This window comes from Neomonachus schauinslandi, chromosome 7 (assembly GCF_002201575.2).
Source record: "Neomonachus schauinslandi chromosome 7, ASM220157v2, whole genome shotgun sequence".
NCBI classification, from domain to species: Eukaryota; Metazoa; Chordata; class Mammalia; order Carnivora; family Phocidae; genus Neomonachus; species Neomonachus schauinslandi.
This window is the reverse complement of record NC_058409.1, coordinates 93,505,689-93,525,954: the sequence shown is the minus strand read 5'-3', so window position 1 is coordinate 93,525,954 and position 20,266 is coordinate 93,505,689. Positions and strand designations below refer to the sequence as shown.

Below are 20,266 nucleotides of genomic sequence, written 5' to 3'. Positions count from 1 at the left end.
AATTTTTGTGAGTGGTGTAAGTTAGGGGTCCAGTTTCATTCTTTTGCATGTGAATATCCAATTTTCTCAGCATCATTTATTGAAGAGATTATCTTTTCTTCTTTAGGTGTTCTTGACTATATGCATGGGTTTATTTTGGGGTTCTTGATTCTGTTTCATTGGTCTTTGTGTTTGTTTGTTTGTTTGTTTTAAAGATTTTTTAAATTTATTTATTTGACAGAGAGACAGTGAGAGAGGGAACACAAGCAGGGGGAGTGTGAGAGGGAGAAGCGGGCTTCCCGCGGAGCGGGGAGCCCGATGCGGGGCTCGATCCCGGGACCCTGAGATCATGACCTGAGCCAAAGGCACACGCTTGGCGACTGAGCCACCCAGGCGCCCCTTTTGTGTTTGTTTTGATGCAAGTTCCATATACTGTTTTGGTGACTATAGCTTTGTAACAGTTTGAAAACAGGAAGTGTGATGCTTCCACCTTTGTTGTTCTTTCTCAGGACTGCTTTGGCGCTTTGGGGTCTTTTTTGTTCCATACAAATTTAAGGATTGTTTTTCCTATTTCTGTGAGAAATGTCACTGGAAAATTGCATTGAATCTGTAGATGGCTTTGAATAATGTGGATATGTAATATTAATTTCTCCAATCCATAAACAATGAGATATCTTCCTAAAAAAAAAAAAAGAAAGAAAAAAATAATAATAATAACAGGCCACATCCCATTTCAGCAGCTTTGGGGTACAGAGAGTGCATTTCGCAGTGGTACCCCAGAGCATAAGAATTCAAGCCCCCAGTGGCCCAGTTGGTGGGAGTCTGTTCTTTTTTGGGTTCCCTTCCCTCCCAAGATTTTTGAGCATGCCCTAGGACCACCTCCACGTTCTGCAGGTCAGCTCTGGGTGGCATTGCTGGTCCCCACAGCCATGCTCTCCCTGGTAGGGTGAGGTCTTGCAATTTTTCAAGGGCTCTCCCCATGCTGCTCCTTCCACGCTCACCTTTACAGCTCCCTGAATTGTCAACCCCAGTCCAGCAGCACAGCCTGATAGCAGAGTGGTTGGCAGGATGGGGCGCTCACAGAACGGACACCCTCCTTCTTGAGCTATCCCCATCTTCCTCACCAGTGACTCTCTTCACCGTGTTTTTACAATTGATCAATGGGTAACAAATATTAACAACCTTAAAATTTTGTTGAAAAGTGCCTGTCTGGGGAATATGGCTTCAATCACTGCCACCAGCTATGTACCCAGCCAAGTCCCACCCTGAAATCCCGAAGTCCAGCAAACACCAGAGGAACGAGAATGCAGGAATAAAAGCTTCCAATTGGAAACAAAAATCTGTATCTGAAGTCTCTGTTCCATACTCACATGGAGGACCACAAGGTTCCCCTCCCCACCCAGGTATCCCTGCCACCCATCTCTTATAGTAAAACCCAGCCTCCACCTCCTCCTCCCCTTCGTCGTCATCATCACTGTAAACTGGGCAGAAATGCAACACTGCCTTTGGTGCAGAACATCTTTTCTGTTATTATGCAGAACACTTTTATTTCACTTCTCCCGAACTTTCCAGTGTTACGATTTAACTTTCCTCGTGCGTGATCAGAAGATCCGTTCCAGTATTTTAACCAAATCCAAAGAGCAGCATCCCCTTCGCAACTGTCACTTCTACCTTTGGACTCTGGAAATTGCCGCCAGTCTCTATCCTCAGAAAACTCTAGGCCCCAGCAGGTGATATCGCTGTGCACACACAGTGTCCAGGGGACCGTAGGTGGAAAGGTGGGGGAGAATGGAATTGCACAGATGGTAGGATTAAGGCCCCACGGGAGAAACTCTTCTCTGGCCTCCATACCAAGAATGCCTCTCCTTTCCCTGACCATGAGGTTGTGTTTGCATTAAGGGCACCATGACTCTTACATCGGGCCCCTTTCCCTCTTCACATCACCAGTTAGGAAGCTCAGAGCCAGGCTGTGGCACCTGGTAAGGAAGTGGGACCTTCCATGTTTGCCTGAGCCCTAACTAACCTCACACCTGTGGGTGTGCTTCCTCATTCTTGGATTTCCTTTGTCTCATTTTCCTTACTTTAAATATATTTTACTCTGTTGTGCTCATTTTTGTAAATCTTAAGTATCTTTTCAAGACCTAAATACTATTTTAAAATTTTTTTTAAATGCGGTAAGATTACAACTACATAATAGAACTGTGGATACCCAGAGTGCCTGGGTGGTCTTCAGTCAGTTAAGTGTCTGCCTTCGGTTCAGGTCATGATCCCAGGGTCCTGGGATCGAGTCCCACATTGGGCTCCCTGCTCAGCGAGGAGCCTGCTTCTCACTCTTCCTCTCCCTCTGCCCCCCTCCCCCTGCTCATGTTCTCTCTATTTCAAATAAATAAAATAAAAAATTTAAACAAAAAGAAAGAACTGTGGATAAGCAGTAGAAAGTAACTTGTGAGAAAAGATTATTGCATTGGGGTGATGGGATTATGAGTAATTTATTTTCCCTTAAAAATACACATTAATATTTTGAAGTATGATAAATAATATTTTTATTAATTTTTTTCTGATTATAAAAATATGTTCATCTTAGAAAATGTAGAAAAGAAAAATACAAAGATGAAGATATTCATCATCGTCTACATCTCGAGTAGATATCAGTGTTACCTTTTTGGTATATTTCTTTCTGTGCTTTTTTTTAGATGCATATGCATGTGTATCTGTTAACTGTATATTTTCCAAATTTAACTTTCTTTATAGTTTTTTGTACACTTGTTTTCAGGTAGCAGCACATTCTGGACATTTTCCCTTGTTCAGGATTTCCCTACACCATCATTTTATTTTATTTATTTTTTTTTTAAAGATTTTATTTATTTATTTATTAGAGAGCGAGTGAGAAACAGCATGAGAGAGGAGAGGGTCAGAGGGAGAAGCAGGCTCCCTGCTGAGCCGGGAGCCTGATGTGGGACTCGATCCCAGGACCCTGGGATCATGACCTGAGCTGAAGGCAGTCGCTTAACCAACTGAGCCACCCAGGCGCCCTATTTTATTTTTTTTAAAGGTTTTATTTATTTATTTGAGAGAGAGAGAGAGAGTGAAGGGAGTGGGGAAGGACAGAGGCAGAAGCAGACTCCCTGTTGAGCAAGGAGCCCGACACAAGACTCGATCCCAGGACCCTGAGATCATGACCTGAGCCGAAGGCAGATGCTTAACGGACGGAGCCACCCAGGCACCCCTGCACCATCATTTTAAATCACATTAAGTCGTATTGTCCTCATTTAACCATGCACCCTATTTATCTAGCAGATCCCCCCTTGTTAGACTCTTAGTCATTCCTTTCTGGGTTTATGTAGATGGCCAAACAAGCCATCTTTATCAAAATGTGTTTCTCCTACAGAACTGTTTTTTTTTTTTTCCCTTTCTCATTGCAGTGGTGTCGGGTTCATCATCCAGCTCCAAGTATGACCCTGAGATCCTGAAAGCTGAAATTGCCACCGCGAAATCCCGGGTAGGGCCCCTTTGCATGTCCTGTGGAAGGGGGTCACGGCAGCAGCCACGGGCCCCTCCCCGCCCACAAGCCCAGAGCAGGTGCTTCCACCAGGCAGGGGCGGCCAGTGCCGACTGCCAGGATCCCGAATAATAGCGGGGGTGGCAGTTGTCATAGCAATTGTGATGGCAACCGCCGCTGCCATTTCACGGCATCCCTGGCGCAGTGCTCACTGCTTTCTGTCTCAAGTTCTCGAAGCAAGCCCGTGAAGCAGCTGTTGTCAGTGTCTGGACTTTAAAGACGAGCACACATGAGCTGAGGGGAGCTGAGGAACTTGCCCAGGGTCACAAGGACTCAGGCTGCCTCCACAGTGCTTCACGTCGTGCGCTGTCTTCCTAGCTGTTGCTTGTTCTCCATCGTCTTATTTAACTACGTCACAGTAATTACTTCCTGACTTCTTGGGGATAAATAGGATCTCCATTGTCCTGATGTGGAACTAAGGCACAGCAGTTAAGGGACTTGCTCGAGGTAAAGCCAGTATTTTGAACACTGGTTCAGTTAGTTCTGGAGCAGGTTCTCCAAAGTCAGGTGCCTGCAAGAAAATGTAAAAGGGGGCAGTGGGCTCGGGGTGAAGCAGGAGGGAGTGGTGGGAAGTGAGCAACCTAGAGAGCTGTGCCCTGTCTAAAGGGGTCGTTGAATTTTAGCCCTCCCCTCTTGGGGCCATGCTGGAATGAGGGCTCAGTGTCAGCGGATCTTCTAATTTTAGAAAACAGCTATACTTAGGTTTACTATAGGAAATCTCTCAGTATTTCATTATTAGCAATGAACTTTTTTGATTTAATAACTGCAAGCCAAACAAAGCATTCCTGCAGGTCAAATCTGGCTCCGTGAGCCGTGTCTTGCCTCTCGCCTCCATGCACCACACTCCCATACCCATTGCCTGCTTTAGGTAATGCACAGCCCTGCGAATGACCATGTTTCTGTTCTGTCTGAATAGGGAAGGGAGGCTCAGAGAGGCAAGGTGGCTTGAGAGAGGTCACCCAGCTAGGCAGTGGGAAGGCGAAGCTCTATCTCAGGGCCGCTAGCACCTGTCCACTTCCTGTTTCCCTCAAGTGAGGGCTGACCCAGGATGACCTGCAGGACAGCCGGGCTGGGATGCTGACTGCACGAGCAGCTGCAGAGACCAAGGCAACATCAGTGAGGGGAAGGTGTTAGGACCATGTGGCCAAGGGATATCGACCTGAGTCATTATGCAGGGGCTGTGGGGGGCTCTGGGTTCCCCTTAGAGGAGAAGGCAGCCCGTGGTTCCATCAATCACTGATCTAGCCCCTTCTGTGGTCTTCTGCCATCCAGGTCAACAAGCTCAAGAGAGAGATGGTTCACCTCCAGCAAGAGCTGCAGTTCAAAGAGCGTGGCTTTCAGACCCTGAAGAAGTAAGTCCACTCTGTTGTGCAGAGCGTGGGGGTGTCCCATGCTCCCCTTCCTGCCCCTATGTCTGTCTCTCTCATGTAAGGCCACTCTAATCATTCAATTCCAGTTCTAGTCCACTGGTATTTACTGAAGATACTGTCACCCAAGGTTGAGGTGTAGAAAGAGACAAGGGGAATCATTTCATTCTGTTTTTCTGAAGATTTTATTTATTTCGGAGAGTGCGCAAGCATGAGCAGGGGGAGGGGCAGAGGGAGAAGCAGACTACCTGCTTAGGGAGCATGATGCGGGGGCCCGATCCCAGGACCCTGAGCCCAGGACCCGGGGATCATGACCTGAGCCGAAGGCAGGCACTTAACCAGCTGAGCCACCCAGGCACCCCAAGGGAAATCCCTTCAAACCAGAGTTCTCATTGTCCTCTGAATTCCTGAGGCCATTAAAGTCTGTCCCGTTCTGCTGAGTTTTACCAGCCAGTCACAGAAACAAGTACTGCTGGGCATTTCTGGGCACCTGTCTCATCTCCTCCAGGAGATCCAGTAGGATCTGGTACACACGCAAACAAAACAAACTCTTCTTTCCCCGGCCCCTAAAGATGAGCAGCTAGTGTGCCCCACTGAAGGAACGAGGCTCTCTTCCACGACACACAGATCACTAGACGAGCATGCACGGCACCATGCTCTATTGTTTTTTTGGAGCAGGTGTGTTGATTGCTATTATCATTATACTAGCTAAGATTCGCTGAGCAGTTTCTCTGCCGGGAAGCACTTTCATTGTTTCTGCCTGCGTGACCTCATTTGATCCTCATCACTACTCTATAAGGAATGTTCTCTTAGCTAACTCCGCTTTATAGGTGAGGAAACCGAGTCACACAGTAAGTGCTCAGTAAGCATTAGCTTATCGTTATGAATAGTCACACATGCAACGAACACTTATGCATTGAGTCACGTTCAGTGTATTTGATGGACTCAGTGTACAGTCATTGCAGAGGTGTCTGGAGCCCTCTTGGAAGCCCCAGGAGAGCAGCCAGTCAATTTCTCTGTTCTAAGGGACATCGCCCTTAGATTCCCAGGGAGGCCACATCTCTACAGACAGCTGCTTCTCTAGTCACTTGCCTTTTCTCTCTCTCTCTCTCTGCCTATACCTTTTCCTCAGCCTCTGAACCTCAAATCCACCCCGACCACTCTGTGGCCACAGCTCCGAGCCTTGGGATGTCTGTCTCCAGGCTCTGTTAATCGAGGGAACTGTGACCACTCTCAGGGGTTGATTGGTTCTTACTCACATCTTCCCATCCTCCAAGCCCCCACTGCCTGGGGAGGAGCTACCATGAACCCCCCACCACACAAGGTTTAAGAAAGTATAAATTGTGTATAATGCTTTTTTGTATTATAAATTGTTATAAAATATGGTTTTGTGTGTGTGCTTATACAGATGCATATGTTATTAATATATGTATATATCCATATGCCTGTGACAGTCAAGAGCAGGAATATGAGTTTAGAAAAGTCCTATTTGTGATCTATAAAGCAAATAACCTCATGAGCCCTCCAGATTCTGAACACATAGTTTAAAGGTTGCTCACTCCCACGTCATCTTACCGCAGGGGCCCTCCCCTCCTCCCCCTTCCTGCAATCCTCAGGAGCTTCTGGTTAGAACATTTCCCATTCTTCTCTGAGCCACCACAAACCTGTTTTACCACTTTGTCACCCTGTAGCAGCATTGAAAATTCTTGTTCTTTGGTAAGCTGACGCTGAAACCCCAAAGACAAGCCTCCTTTTTTTTCCTCCTCCCTCCACCCAACCGATGTTTGGTATCAGGCCCAGATAAGACTCATGGCAGCCCTGACGCCCACACTCTCTACCTGAAGCCAGCTCCATGTTCAGTGCAGAGGAAGGCATCTGCTTTCATGCACACCTTGGCATAGAGGGTTAGGAATGTAGCCTCAAGGGGCAGATGGCCTGGGTTCAAATCCCAGCTCCCTGGGACCTTGCAAAAGTGACTTAACCCCCGTGAGCTTTGGTTTCTTTATCTGAAAAATAAGTGATTGTGAAGATGAAATTGAAGCGTGTGACAGGGCCTGGCAGTGAGTGTAAGGGTTGGCGAGGGATGTGAGGGGGTGACCTCTAGCTAGTTGCTGGCTTACATTTGGGGAGGAACTCAGATGAACTCTGTTTGCCCCAGGCTAACAGCTCTGCTGCATAAGCATTTTGCATCAGTCACCTCAATTCACTGTCTCTCCCCCTTTAAGAGAAGTTTTTGTTCTGCCCCACTTTACAGATGAGGGCACTGACGAGGTTGAAAGTAGACCGTAGGCCCCCCCAGCCAGTAAGCGGCAGAGTGGGATTAGAACCCAAGACTTGGGGTTTTGCCGCTCATGTGCTAATACCTTCCTTCCTGGCTTCATCCTTAATAACCTTCTTTTCATACCCAGAAAACATACCCTCTTTCCACGTCCCCTGGGATCTTTTTCAGAGGCTAGTGGTGGGAGATGATCTCATCACTTCTACCTCTCAGCCTCCTCCCTTAGCAGAGCATGGGAGAAGGTGAAACTTGTCCATCTGTCATGACCATGTTCATGGTCAGCAACCCCAGTTTTAAAAAAAAAAGGAAAGGTTGATGAGAATTGAAGGATACCTCTTCGGAGACTGAAAAGAAAAATCGCGATGAAAGCTCGGGACTTGGGTCCGTCAGCTGCCTCGAGCCCTTGTAAATAGGAAAGAACTGAGACTTGGCATGTCATCCCTGTGGGTGGAGGGCCGTGCGGCATCTGTCTGCATGTCCCCAAAGCCGCCCTGCCCAGGTGAGAGTTGTCCGGACAAGACCGAGAGGAATTGGCTCCTGTGGAGCCTTTGCCCTTCTTCTCTGTGGCTGTGCTGTGGCTAGTGGCTGTGTGAATCTCTGGACAGCTGCGTGATTTGGAAATTCTAAAACACAGGCAGCCCACTACACCCTCCTCTCCCCTGCAGCCACACAATTTTTCTTTCCCTTAAAAAAAAAAAAAAAAAGATTCATTCAGTGAGCACATAATGGTGACCCTTTGTTCCCCTCCCCCCACCCCCCAATCCCAAGAGTGTTCCCTCTTGGAGCTCCTCTCTGGAGCCAAATTCCAGAGCCTGGGTTGCTAAGGCCCCTGAGGGAAATCAGGTAGAGGCTGTCTGAGGAGCCCAGGGCCCAGCAGACAGACCGCGTCTGTCTCATCCTGCTGAGGATTCAAAGCCATCCTGTTGGCAGAGGACAGCAGGGCACAGCCCCCTCCCCAGAGCCCCCAGCCCCGCTCAAGCAAATGGCATCTCTCCTGCACCCCTCCCCCCACCTTGGGGCAGGGCCACCTCCGGTCCTGGGGGTCCCTCCTCTCCACAGAGCATCTCAGGCAGGCCTCTGCTACCAGAAAGCTCCCTTTAGACTAATTTTTCAAACTAAATCTGAGACCAGTCTTAGCCAACCTGGCAGGCTTGCTCGGGCCCAAGTCCTCGAAAGGAACAGACAGGCTATTTTTAGTGGGGAGACATAAATGGGGCTTTGTTTTCTCTCCACGGAGGCTGAAATAATGGACAGGCAGGGGGAGGGCCGTGCTGAGACCCGGGTTCTCTCCCTCTCTCCTGCTCGGAGGCACAGACAGACCGGGATGAAAACCTGCTCCCGCCATCCGTGATTCCCCACTCAGGTTATTTTTAGCCCAGGACAGTTTGGCCTCTAGCAGGAAACCAGAGAGGAATGCCTGTGAGTGGTTTCTCATCCCAAAATAATGGGTTTGTGGTGTTCCCTCAGACTGTAAGACTTCCTTTTCTCCACTGGGGACTGAGACCTCAGGCCTAGCCTTTGGGGAAAATGTGAAGCAGTTAAAATTTATCTCTTTCCTCCGAAGCTTCTCCACACCACAGCCTCCTTCGCCAGAGGGCCCGGACCTCCACCATCTCTGATTTGGTCTGATCTTCAGAAAGTGACATCGAGACCCTTAACTATTTTTTTAACTCTTTTCTGCCACCAAAATGAACCTGTATGGGGGGCCTAGATAAGCTTGATTTGGTCCCATACATCCTAGTCCACCACCTGACTGTCCATCCTTTATCCATTTGACATTCCTAACAGCTTCATGGACATGGGCTGGGCAGGTGACATTATCCAGGTGTTTTTAGAGGAACAAGCCAAGCCTCCAAGCACTGAGGGCCGTGCCCAAGGTCATGCTACTGAGTAGCAGGGCTGGGAGATTTTCATCATTCGCAACTTTCTTTCATTATGCCTGTTGACTCCACAAATGCTTATTAAAAAGTCCATGGGTTTCAGCTGGGGATGATCTTGCTCCTCTCCCCCAAGGGGCATTAGGCAAAGTATGGAGGCATTTTTGGTTGTCACAACTTGAGGTCAGGATGCTGCTAGCATCTAGTGGGCAGAGCCTAGGGATGCTTCTAAACATCCAGCAATGCACAGGACAGCCCCCCACCACGAAGAATCATCCTCCTCAAATGTCAAGATAGTGAGGTTGAGAGACCCCAAGTTAAAGGAATGTTCTATACCAGATACTGAGCGGATTCGGTCGCACCTGTGTCCCAAGCCTGCCAGAGACCAGTCAAGGACACTGCCGTACGTAGTACTAAGTAGAACCCAACGTAATGGTTGTAGGTCACAGCTGCGCACAGTGTTATGGGAACACCTAGCCCGGCCTAGAGGACACAGGGAGGTAATCAGGGAAAGCTTCCTGTAAGAGCTGACGCTTAGAGGACCCTTGACTTCCAGGGTGGTGTCGATTCTGCAGCCCCACACCGTGAGACATTTCACTGGAACCTGCTATGCCTTATCCCATAGGCCGGACCTGGGGAGGGAGGCTGTGCAGGACAGAGAGGAATCTTCTTACGGGACTGATGTCTGTCGTCTGCTTTTCCCCAGGGGAGACTCCATCCCTCACCCTATCTTTGTCTGACCTTCCCCATTGACTGTTTCCTAGAATCGATAAGAAAATGTCTGATGCTCAGGGCAGCTACAAACTGGATGAAGCTCAGGCTGTCTTGAGAGAAACGAAAGCCATCAAGAAGGCCATCACTTGTGGAGAAAAAGAAAAGCAAGATCTCATTAAGGTACGAGAGAGTTCCAGTGATGGGGATCCCACATTGATTTCTCCTGAGCACCTTTCTGTGCCCGGACTCAGGCACGCTACGCAGTCACTGAGGTCCCATCGCTGGCTTTCTTGGGCTTTCAGTCTCATTTTATGGAGTAGGGAGAGGAGGTTCAGAAGCATTAGGTGGCTTGCCTAAGGTCACGTCGCTGGCAGAGTTGTTCCAGGAGCCCTCTGCTCCAGTCCAAAGGTCATGTCCTTGCCACTCTTTCTAGCCACCTGGCTTCCTTCTCAAAGAACTGGATAGGGAGGCTGTTCCGACACCGATAGCCCCGACATCAGAACGGAACATCTTCATGAGTATTTCATCCCATGTTCTCCGTCTGTGCTGAGGACCGAGCAGATGAGAGTTGATGTGACTTCATGTGCCAGGCACTTTGCGTGCATCATGCCTCACTTATCTCTTACACCAGACCTAGTTCATCCCCTTCTTGCAGATAATGACGGTACAGCTCAGAATCAGTGGTGGGGCCAGGATTCGAACCCATGAACACGGACTCAGAAGCCTAGTCTTTCAATCCCTAGACACTCCACCTCCCCTCACAGGAACTACCCTGACCTCAGAGATACTGGATTTGTTTGTGTTCCCATTGGCACATGAGGATTCAGGCTCAGAGGGGCTGTAACTGATTTGGTGAAGGGAGCTTTACGCTCTATGACAGAGAGAATGATCTCGAAGCTCTTGCCCAGGGCAGCAGCCCAGTGAAAACATTCAGGCCCTGGTGGACAGGGAGCCATGTTCCTATTGTGATTAGCATTTAAGAGCACTGAGTCTTAAGTCAGACAGACCAGGACCAAATCCTGCTCTGTCATTTGCCAGCTTCTCCATGCAACAACTCCCTTATGAATAAGATGGGGACAATCCTAGGTTTATCAGTCCCAGGTCTGATGTCAGGATTCAGTAAGCTGATGCTAACGCTGACAGGTGCTGAGTATTGACTGTACTGGCACCTTGCCCTGGTCATCTCGTTAAATCAGTATGGTAGTCCTATGAGATAGGACCTATGGTTATTCCTACTTTTCAGGAGAGGAAACTGAGGCACAGAGCGCTTAATCAACTAGCTCAGGTCACACAGCTAGGGAGTAGCAGTGCCAGGATTCCAAGGTAGGCAGTGTGGCTCCAGAGCCGGGGCCCATAGCATTCTCTCCCAAGTAAAAGGCCCAGCACCGAGCAACTGCCCACTTACTGCTAGCTCTTTACTTACCTTACCGGAGTGAGTGTGGCTTCCTGCTGAATGACGCAAGGTGGAGAGGGAAGCACGCGGAGGGTGGCAGACCAGAGCTGCCTCCCGGGCAGTTGTGTTGCTAACCCTGCCCCCCTCCCCTCTTTAGAGCCTCGCCATGCTGAAGGATGGCTTCTGCACGGAAAGAGGGTCCCACTCTGACCTGTGGTCCAGCGGCAGCTCTCTGGAGAGTTCAGGTTTCCCGCTGCCGAAACAGTACCTGGACGTGAGCTCCCAGACGGACATCTCGGGAAGTGTGAGTAGGCTGTGCATCCAGGAGACGGCTGTAGAGGGCAGTCACCTCCTCGTTTCTCACCTGCGGAGTTGACCCGTGTCTCTCTGGGCCTGGCTGCTAACTCAGCCTCCTGGAGCTCCGTTCTCTTGCAGACCGCTTGGCCCCAGGATGACATGAGGTGATGGTGTGGAGGAAAAAGCCAGCGCTGACTCCAAGGTCCTGAGTGTTGCCTGGCCATGTGCTTGCATCTCTAGATGCTGCACAGAAAGCAGGTCTGAAGGACCAGGGTCTCTCTTGGGTTCCCTTCTTATAGATTTGTAACACCATTCTGCTTTTCTTTCACCAGCTATAAATCAGGTGATATTTTCCCCTCTGTTCATCCCAGAACGTTACATGTGGCTTTCAGACAGCTCTCTTCAAAAGCTCAGGCTGGTCACTGTAGTGAATAGTGTGAGTGCCATCCGGATTTACTCCATGGAAGTTTTAGAGCAGGACTGACCCGTGGCCGTCTGGCTCATTTGGAGAACTTTTGTTTTCCTAGAACAGGTGACATTGAGCAGACCCACCTCCCAGCCTCCGTGGCTAAATGCTATTCCTCTCTGTTTCCTATAGCTGTGTCCCCACTTGTGAAGAGACGTTCTATCCATGTCTGCTTGGGTGAGCCCTGGAGCTTCTTGCCGCTCTTGACAGAATGATGCGGCCAATAGGCTGTCCCCTCCTTCTCCATGCCACCCAAGTGTCCAGCTATAAGCCACCGTAGGCCTCCCTGCCGGTTCTAGGACCCTCTTCTCAATCACTCAGTGTTTCAGTCCTGGCTGCCGCCTCCCTGAGTTTTCAGCGGAGCCCCTCCCCAGCTCTCCCAGGATGGCTTTCTTGTATATTGGCTGCCCCTGTTTCCTCCTGACCAGCTGTCCTCCATGCTGCTGGAGCTTGAATGGGCTCCAAGCCCTTCGGGGCTGCAAGATGATATTCTGGGCGCTCCGCTTCTCTTCTGGAAGTGATGGATGTCTGAGTTTGGGGGTCTTCCCACAGCCTGCAGGAAGGAAAGTGTCTTTGCCTGACTAGCTTCCCTGCGATCACACAGCCAACTCAGTAATTGGGGGCTATTCTTAGCTACTTCCCACGCAAGCTGTCAAGTCTCTCATGAGCTCTTGAAATCCAACTCCGCACCGGCCACAATGGGCCTATAATTCCCGACTTTGTTCTTTCCCCCAGTTTGGCACGAGCAGCAACAATCAGTTGGCAGAGAAGGTCAGATTGCGCCTTCGATATGAAGAGGCTAAGAGAAGGTAATTAGGGGCTGGGGGCGGGATGGTTCCAGTTACGGCAACTACCGTTGCACAGTGTCTGCTCCTTGCCTGACTTCTCATACACCTCCTTCTCTTTAGTCCTCCAAGATTATGAAGATGAGGATTATGGTATTTATATTTTAACCCTCTCTGAAGCTCAGAGAGGAAATGACTGAGCCAGGGACGCTTAACTAGGTAAAAAGTGGCACTGTGCTTTGAACCCAGATCTCTGAAACCCCAGAGCCTCGTTCTCTTTCCACTTACTCGGCTCGGTTTCTATAATCAGGGTTTTCCGATGATCCTGTAAGTAGCCTGGTTTGAAGGAGCACAACTGAGGTTTTTAGCAATAAGGCGAAACAGACCCTGGACGCTGAACACTTCAGTGTCTCCTGCCCAATGGGGAGCCAGCTGTGCTTACAAACCGTGTAGACCCCAGTGACTTTAGACGTTCTGTGGCTTCACGGGCTCCTAAGCAGTTGGGTTCCACCGCCACAAATAAAGTTAAAACAATAAGCAAAGCTGTTATTTTTAGAGCATCTGTTATGCACCAGGTATTGTATTAAAGCATTTGTATGTGTATCGTCTCATTGAATTTTAAAAACAACCTTATAGCATAGTTTGTGTTATCTCCATGTTAGAGAAGAGAAAGGTAAGATCTAAGATGTTTTATGACTTTTCAAGATGATGGATTAGGATTTTGAACTCTGAACAGTCTAGCTCCAAGTCTGTGATCTCCGTATGCACGAAGCCAGCCTTCCTGGGAAAGAATCCACAGAGTGTGCTGGTGAATGAAGCCAGGCATATTGTATCCATATGCTGCCTGGCCCATGGACATTCTAAGCCAGGCCAGATAGAGCGTGGCAGTGCCCGGCTCTGCCCCTCTGCCAACTCTTTGTGAGCCGCAGAACCCTTTGCAGCAGTGATGGAAATCCTACAGAAACTAGAAGAAGCAGCAAAGGAAATTTGTTGGCTTATTGAATTCCAAAGTCCTAGGATAAACCAACTTCAGGCACAGCTGGATCCAGGAATTCAAATCATGTTACACAGACTCAGTTTTTCTCTTCTCTACCCTGTTTGCCTTTGTATTGACAGACTTTCCTATCGAAATGTAAAGGTGACCCCCAGCAATTCTAGAGTTATATACTATCAGGTTAGCAACCCCAGCAGAAGGAGGACCTGCCTTTCCCAACAGATTTAACGGATTTTGAGTTTGAGGCTCCCTGGGTTTTCCTGGTGAACCAATCATTGTTGCAGAGTTGGAGGAATTAGAATTCTCTGAAGGTCCAGGCATGCGTCATGTGCCTAACTCTGGGAAGGGGATTGAGATTAGCTTTGTGGGACCCAAGTGACTTAAGTATGGTAGGAGTGATTTCCCAAAGAAAATGTGGAGTATTACTAACAGGAGGAGGAGCAATTGGATCCTGGGTCAGGTAGAGAAAACACTCTGCATTATTTCAGCTCCCCCTAGAGGCCCAGCAAAACAGCAGGACTTCTGCATTTGGACAGCCACTTGTCTCCTCTGAAGGGGACCACTCTGAACCCTGGATCCATTCCAGCCTGCAGTAATGCCTATCTTAGAGGATCAGTTCTGGAGAGACCCAAGGACTGAAATCTCCCCTCTGGGCTTGAGCCATTAAACTTCTCATCTCAGAGCTTCTTGGCTCATCTGCCATTACCCAGCTTCACGCCTCCCTTTTCACCCAGAGGTAGTTTAAATGTCAAGGAGATAGCGGCCCGCTGAATGGAAAGCAGAGGCTGCAGGGCTTAAAGAAGGGAGGGCAGGTGGCTGTAATGAAAAGTCTGCTCGCTAAGTTTTGTCATGTGTGCATTTCTGCAGAGCGAGTCCAGTGCTTTTCATCAGATCCACCAAAAGGTGGGTGGCCTGAAGGTTAAGGAGCACTGGGAAAGCTCCACTAAAAAGTACATCTAAGCCTTAAGCATCGATCACCCCTTCAGTGTACTGAGCCTAGTGGAGCCCCTGCCAGACCTGTCCAGATCACTCCATCCTCAGAGTGGCGGAAGCTACAAAGTTGTCCCAGATTACTCTCTTTGTGAATGTGGCATATAAATTAATCGACTCCAGGAATCCCTCTGATGCAGGTGGCTGGGGACTGAGCAAACCTAGATGTGTTTGCGTGGAATTTTCACGACACGCTGTGGAGATTTTGTCCCCAGCGGTGTTTCTATAAATGAAGGGTCGGGCCACACGTCTGCAGATAAGATCGGACTGGGAGTGCAGAGGCCTGGGCACTCCACAAGTGCTGGCCGTGTTTATGACGTGCAGGCTTAGGTGATCCATCTCCTCTGTGGACATCTGTCCAGCAACCTCACTGCCAGGTCTTAATCCACACTGTAGGGATTGGGTGGGGCAAGGATGTGATGCTGAAGGTCTTTGCAAAAGCTAAATCCTAAAGGATCACACCATGATTGCTTTGAGATATTTGTAGCAGTCATCTTAGTTATATTGTGGATCTTATTTTGGTCCAAAGATAATTATACTTTATATCTGTGCAGCAGGCGCTTGGCAATGTATAAAGAGCTCTTGATGGTAAGTTTTCATTCGGGTCTCATAACCCACCTTGCAGGTTCCATTATTGACCCCACCTTACAGGTGAGGAGACTGTGTCTCCAAGAGGTTAAAGGATGGAGCTCCCAACTCCTTCCTTTTAACATGTAATAAGTGCCCGTAGTGTTCCAGGCCCTGTGCTAGAAGCTCACGATCCCAAAATGGTCTAAGAATGGCGCCTTCTGTCGAGAAGGCCAGAGCCAAGACTCTCCGGCTCAAGGCCTCTGACCCCAGTCTCTAGACTGGGAATACGCAGCTAGCAACTGCAGTATTTGCCGTCATTGTAGTGGGCCCCTGATGGCCATTGGTTGAGCACCTATTAGTGCCAGTTCCTCTGAATACGTTATTGCTCATTTTCAGAACAAGGCTCAGGGAGTTCACCCGACGTTCTATACCTAATAAGTGGTCGAACCAGGTAATAAAACGGTAGCAGCAGAAGCATTCGTTTTAGTACCTGCTACGTGACAAAGACCGTGCTTTGAGAGCTCACGGAATATGTCTAAAGCCTTCCACCACAACCCCATGACAAAGAAGCTTTCGTTATTCCCTTCAGAGACATGAAGCGACTTGCCCAAGGTCCCATAGCTGGCGGTAGGAGGTTATTGCCTGGTGATGAACCCAGCTCTCTGTTCTACCAGCCTTCGTGTCCCTCAGGGCAAGGACATTGCCTTGTTTACGTCTCTTCCCCACCCCTGCAGAGCCTACTCGTTGTTGGCACAGAGTAGGCACCCCATGTGTTGGTTAGATAAAAATAGGTTCCTTGAGACGACATGCTGGTCCGGTGAAGACAGTCACCACCAGAGATAGCTCTGAGGCTGTCATGGCTCCTCGTACATAACCTTAGAAACACAGTCTGTGACCCTGCTCCCTCTGTGCCCCTCTCCGCCCACAGGATCGCCAACCTGAAGATCCAGCTGGCCAAGCTTGACAGCGAGGCCTGGCCTGGAGTGCTGGATTCAGAAAGGGACCGGCTGATCCTCATCAACGAGAAGGAGGAGCTGCTGAAGGAGATGCGCTTCATCAGCCCTCGAAAGTGGACCCAGGGGGAGGTGGAACAGCTGGAGATGGCCCGGAAGCGGCTGGAGAAGGATCTGCAGGCAGCTCGGGACACGCAGAGCAAGGCCCTGACGGAGAGGTGGGGCTGGGCTGGGGCCAGGAGGGCGCGTGGGGTCCTACCCTCGCTGCCAGTCTGTGCTGCAGTCCAGGCAGGGGAAGGGGCAAGAGGGACCACCTGGGGCACCTGGGCTCCGCCCTAAGAACACCCAGCCTAGAGATCCCACAACTCTCCCAAGTCGCAAATTGGGGGAAATGATTCACCATCCAGAATACCAGCTCCCTGGGAGTTTGCACAGGGAATCCCAGTACCAAAACGTCTGCTCGGGTGCAGGTTTTCAGAAATTATCTTCTGACTAAAGTAAGCCACATAACCCTATGTAATGTAGAGCAGTCATTTGCCAACTTTGTGGCAGTGACTTCCGTGATACAGAAGTTTCACGAAACAGTGCATACTCTTTCTATGTGTGGTAGCCCTCTGATAGTGTCTCTCTTACATTGCATTTCTTCTCATGACGGTCATGACCCACTAATGTCACCTCAGGCTGAGGGGTTTCAGTTTGCACTTTGCAGAACACTGGTTTAGATGGGGGGTGCAGGTAAACTTGCCTACACCCCAGCGGAAGCAAGCCAGACGTCCTAGGTGCCTGGGTGTACGCTCTCTGCGTCACCTCGTGATGGGTCCTAAGATACCTTCAGGGAGCCTTCTGAGCTCTACAGCACCCAACTCTCAGTCGTACCCTAGCACCCGAATAAGCCCCACTTGCACATGGTGGGGTGCCAGATGGATCAAGGTGAGCAGGCTCTGCCTGGTCCCTTGTAAGCAAGCACATCAGAGTCCAGTGCTCATGGCTGCGAGCATCCTATGGAAGAGAGGAGAAAGCCAACCCAGCGGTCTTTTGTCTATGTCTACAGCCGTTTGCTTCTGGTCCCGTGTTTGTCTGTCTGTGTTCATCCCCCGGACTCTGTTGTTCTCTCTCTAGGTCTCTTTCTCTCCCATTTCTTCTGTTCCTCTCTCCGATCTCTCCCTTTCTCTCTCTCTCTCTCTCTCTCTCTCTCTCAGACTGGAAGTATCATGCTCCTCATCGTCACACATCAGCCTCTCCACTCCAGGGACCTTTGAGAAGGACAGGAATGGACACATCCAGAAAGGGCACCACAGGCCTGCCAGACCTCAGTCACACATCAATCACCATCAGACATCCCAACACCCCAGGTCCTACCCCCTGCTTCCACCCTCCCCCTCTGTGGGCCCCCACCACCACTTCTGAGAGCTGCTGAGCACTCACACGGGGGGCTGGTTGGAGCATGGACTCCCTGGCCTCTCCCCAGGGACCAGTTCCCCAGCCCTGAGACGCAGCCCAAGCTCTTGCATTTTGAGCCAGCACCCCAGGTACTGAGCTACAGCTTGTGGGGATTCCAGCTCCACCTTCTGGAGCCTCTCCCTACTTCTATGCTTGATGTGTTTGTAGCTTCCCAGCATGTGCCAGGCATCACACACAAATGCCAGATAGCCTGGCAAGCTGGCGCCCCTGGGAGGAGGCCTCGGCACCTGCGTGTTGCTGTAGGTGGTTACACCCCCACGCTCAGGAAGGTGAGGCCACCCGATTCCCAGTCCCCTTGACATCCTGGTGGGGCTCTGGTGGGGCCTACGTTTTCTCCCAGAACACGTCTCTGTGACTTTTCTCCCAAAGAAGGGGGGGCGAATGAAAGTAGAAATGGTGAGCCCCAGCTGCTTCTTGGCCCCACAACCCCACAGCCTTCCAGGCCTCTGCTCTTAAGGAGAGTCAGGAGATTCCACAGTCCTCTCCATTCTGTTGAGTCAAGGATTTTGTGCACCACGGGCTCCATCTGCCGGCCTGCTGCCTGCTCCGCCAGCCCCAGGCGGGGACTCTGAAAGAAGAGCGCCAGGAATTGAACTGGCCAAGACCCATGCCAAGCCCCTCACCACCTTGCTGAGTCGTGTAGAGCAAGTTCTGGTCTTCACTGCAGAGCTTGCGTTGGAGGTCCGGGTGTGTTGGTGGAGGTTTGGCATGGTTGGGTGTTTCCATGAGAATGAACTCTTTCTCCCAGTCCCTCGGCTGGATTGGGTCAGTCAGTCCCTCCCTAGCAAGATGGCATAAGGGCATATGAGCCCCACAGTGGAACACATTTGTCTGCGGGAGATAGAACAGGCAGGTCTTTCAGCAGAGTGAACGAATTTTGCCTCCCTCCACTGGGAAAAAGTGGTTCCATGCAGCCAATACTGAGCACAGCCGTGTGGTGGGCACTGTGCCGAGTGCCGGAGAGCAGGACATACCACTGCAGCAGCTCGTAACCTTCGTGTGCCCGAAATCACCTGTGAGCCCTCTGATGCAGATGCATGGGCCCTGCCCCGACTTTCTGATTCAGTTGATCAAAGGAGGACCCAAGAAGGAGCATTTAATAAGCATGCCCCCCTTTCCATTGCAGGAGGTCTGCAGACCACACGCTGAGAACCTTAAATGTAGTGGCTCCCTGAGGGCAGCCCACATTCTGAGTTAGTGAGGGCACAAGCCCCTTCCCTGTCAGATCCTGGGACCTTCGAGGGGGCTCACTCCAGCAGTTAGAGGGGGCCATTCCAGGCCCACCCCAAGCTGCCCTCTGTGTGGGATTTCAGGAGAGGCGGGGGAGGGGGACTGAGAGGTGGGTCTGGATCCAGCAGATTCTTCTAAAAGCAAGGATTTTGATTCCAGGGAGGTCATTACTGACATGGGCTTTAGTATCAGCTATCAGCCATGCCTCCGTGCAGATCTTTGCTCCCACGTTCCAGGACACTCCACCACACTCACCTGCCTCTTCTCTGGGCTCTCTGGCCCCACTCTCTTGGGCTTCTTTGCCTACTATTGCCAATCCATTCAACCATGGAGTGCTGTATGTACTCAGAGCTTAGTGCTGGGCCCTCCCTTTTTTTCCCCATTACATTTTACCCTACGGTGGTACATTCGTTTGTTAGGGCTGCCAAACCAAAGTACCACAAAATAGGTGACTTCAATAGCAGAAATGTGTTCTCTCACAGTTCTGGAGCCTGAAGCCCAAGACCAAAGTGTTGCCAGAATTGTTTCTTTGGAAGTTTATCTCCTTAACTTGACGATCGCCATCCACACATGAACGTCTGCTATGTCTTCACTTGGTCTGCTCTATGTGCAGGGTGTGTGTCCTGATCTCCTCTTATAAGAACACGGGTCGTGTTGGATTAGGGCCCATCCATATGACCTCATTTTAACCTTAATTCCTTAAAGGCCTTTTCTTCAAATACAGTCCCATTTTGAGGTACTGGGTTATTAAGACGTCAGCATAGGAATTCTGGGGTAGGGGGACACAGTCTAATCCATAGCAGATGGTCCTCTCTTTCGTGTGGTGATCCATGTGATGGGGGTTCCCCACCTTGGCAATAGCTCACCTGTTCAGCGTTCAGGCCCACACATCCGTAAGAGAACTGTTCTCTTCCCCTGGGCTGCTCCGCCCCTCGCCTTCCCATCTCTGCAGAAGCCATCTCCGATCTGTTCAGTTGCTAGTGGCAGGTACCTCACAGTCTTCCTCTTAACTCCCTCAGCCTCGCCCCTCATCCAGCCCATGACCTTTCTCTGTCCTCTCCAGTGTCACCCTGGTCCATGCCATCTCAATCACACCATCGTAGCCACCCCAACCTCTTGTCCCTGCCTCCACGTCCACAACCTACCCCTTTTCCTCACGGCAGCCATTGGTGACCTTAAAATGAAAGTGGCCCCCGCTGTGATTCCCTGCTTGGAATGTTCTTTTCCCTGCACTTCTCCTGGCCAACTCCTGTCCATCCTTCATATCAGCTTAAATGTCTCTGCTAGTCAGGGCAGGCCACCTGCCGCCCAAATCTCCATGGTTTAACACAGTAGAAGCTTGTTTCTTGCTAC

General features: G+C 50.1%; 1 protein-coding gene across 3 annotated transcripts in view; it reads left to right on the top strand.

Moving 5' to 3' along the window:
- WWC1 (WW and C2 domain containing 1) overlaps positions 1-20,266 on the top strand; it is a 147,962-nt gene that overhangs the window by 88,187 nt on the left and 39,509 nt on the right. For all 3 annotated transcript variants that reach the window (XM_021701206.2, XM_021701208.1, XM_021701211.2), the window contains 6 exons: positions 3,402-3,478; positions 4,811-4,890; positions 9,825-9,954; positions 11,325-11,471; positions 12,666-12,739; positions 16,198-16,440. In XM_021701206.2, the coding sequence (XP_021556881.1) occupies positions 3,402-3,478; positions 4,811-4,890; positions 9,825-9,954; positions 11,325-11,471; positions 12,666-12,739; positions 16,198-16,440 (751 nt within the window). The remainder of the gene's footprint in view (positions 1-3,401; positions 3,479-4,810; positions 4,891-9,824; positions 9,955-11,324; positions 11,472-12,665; positions 12,740-16,197; positions 16,441-20,266) is intronic.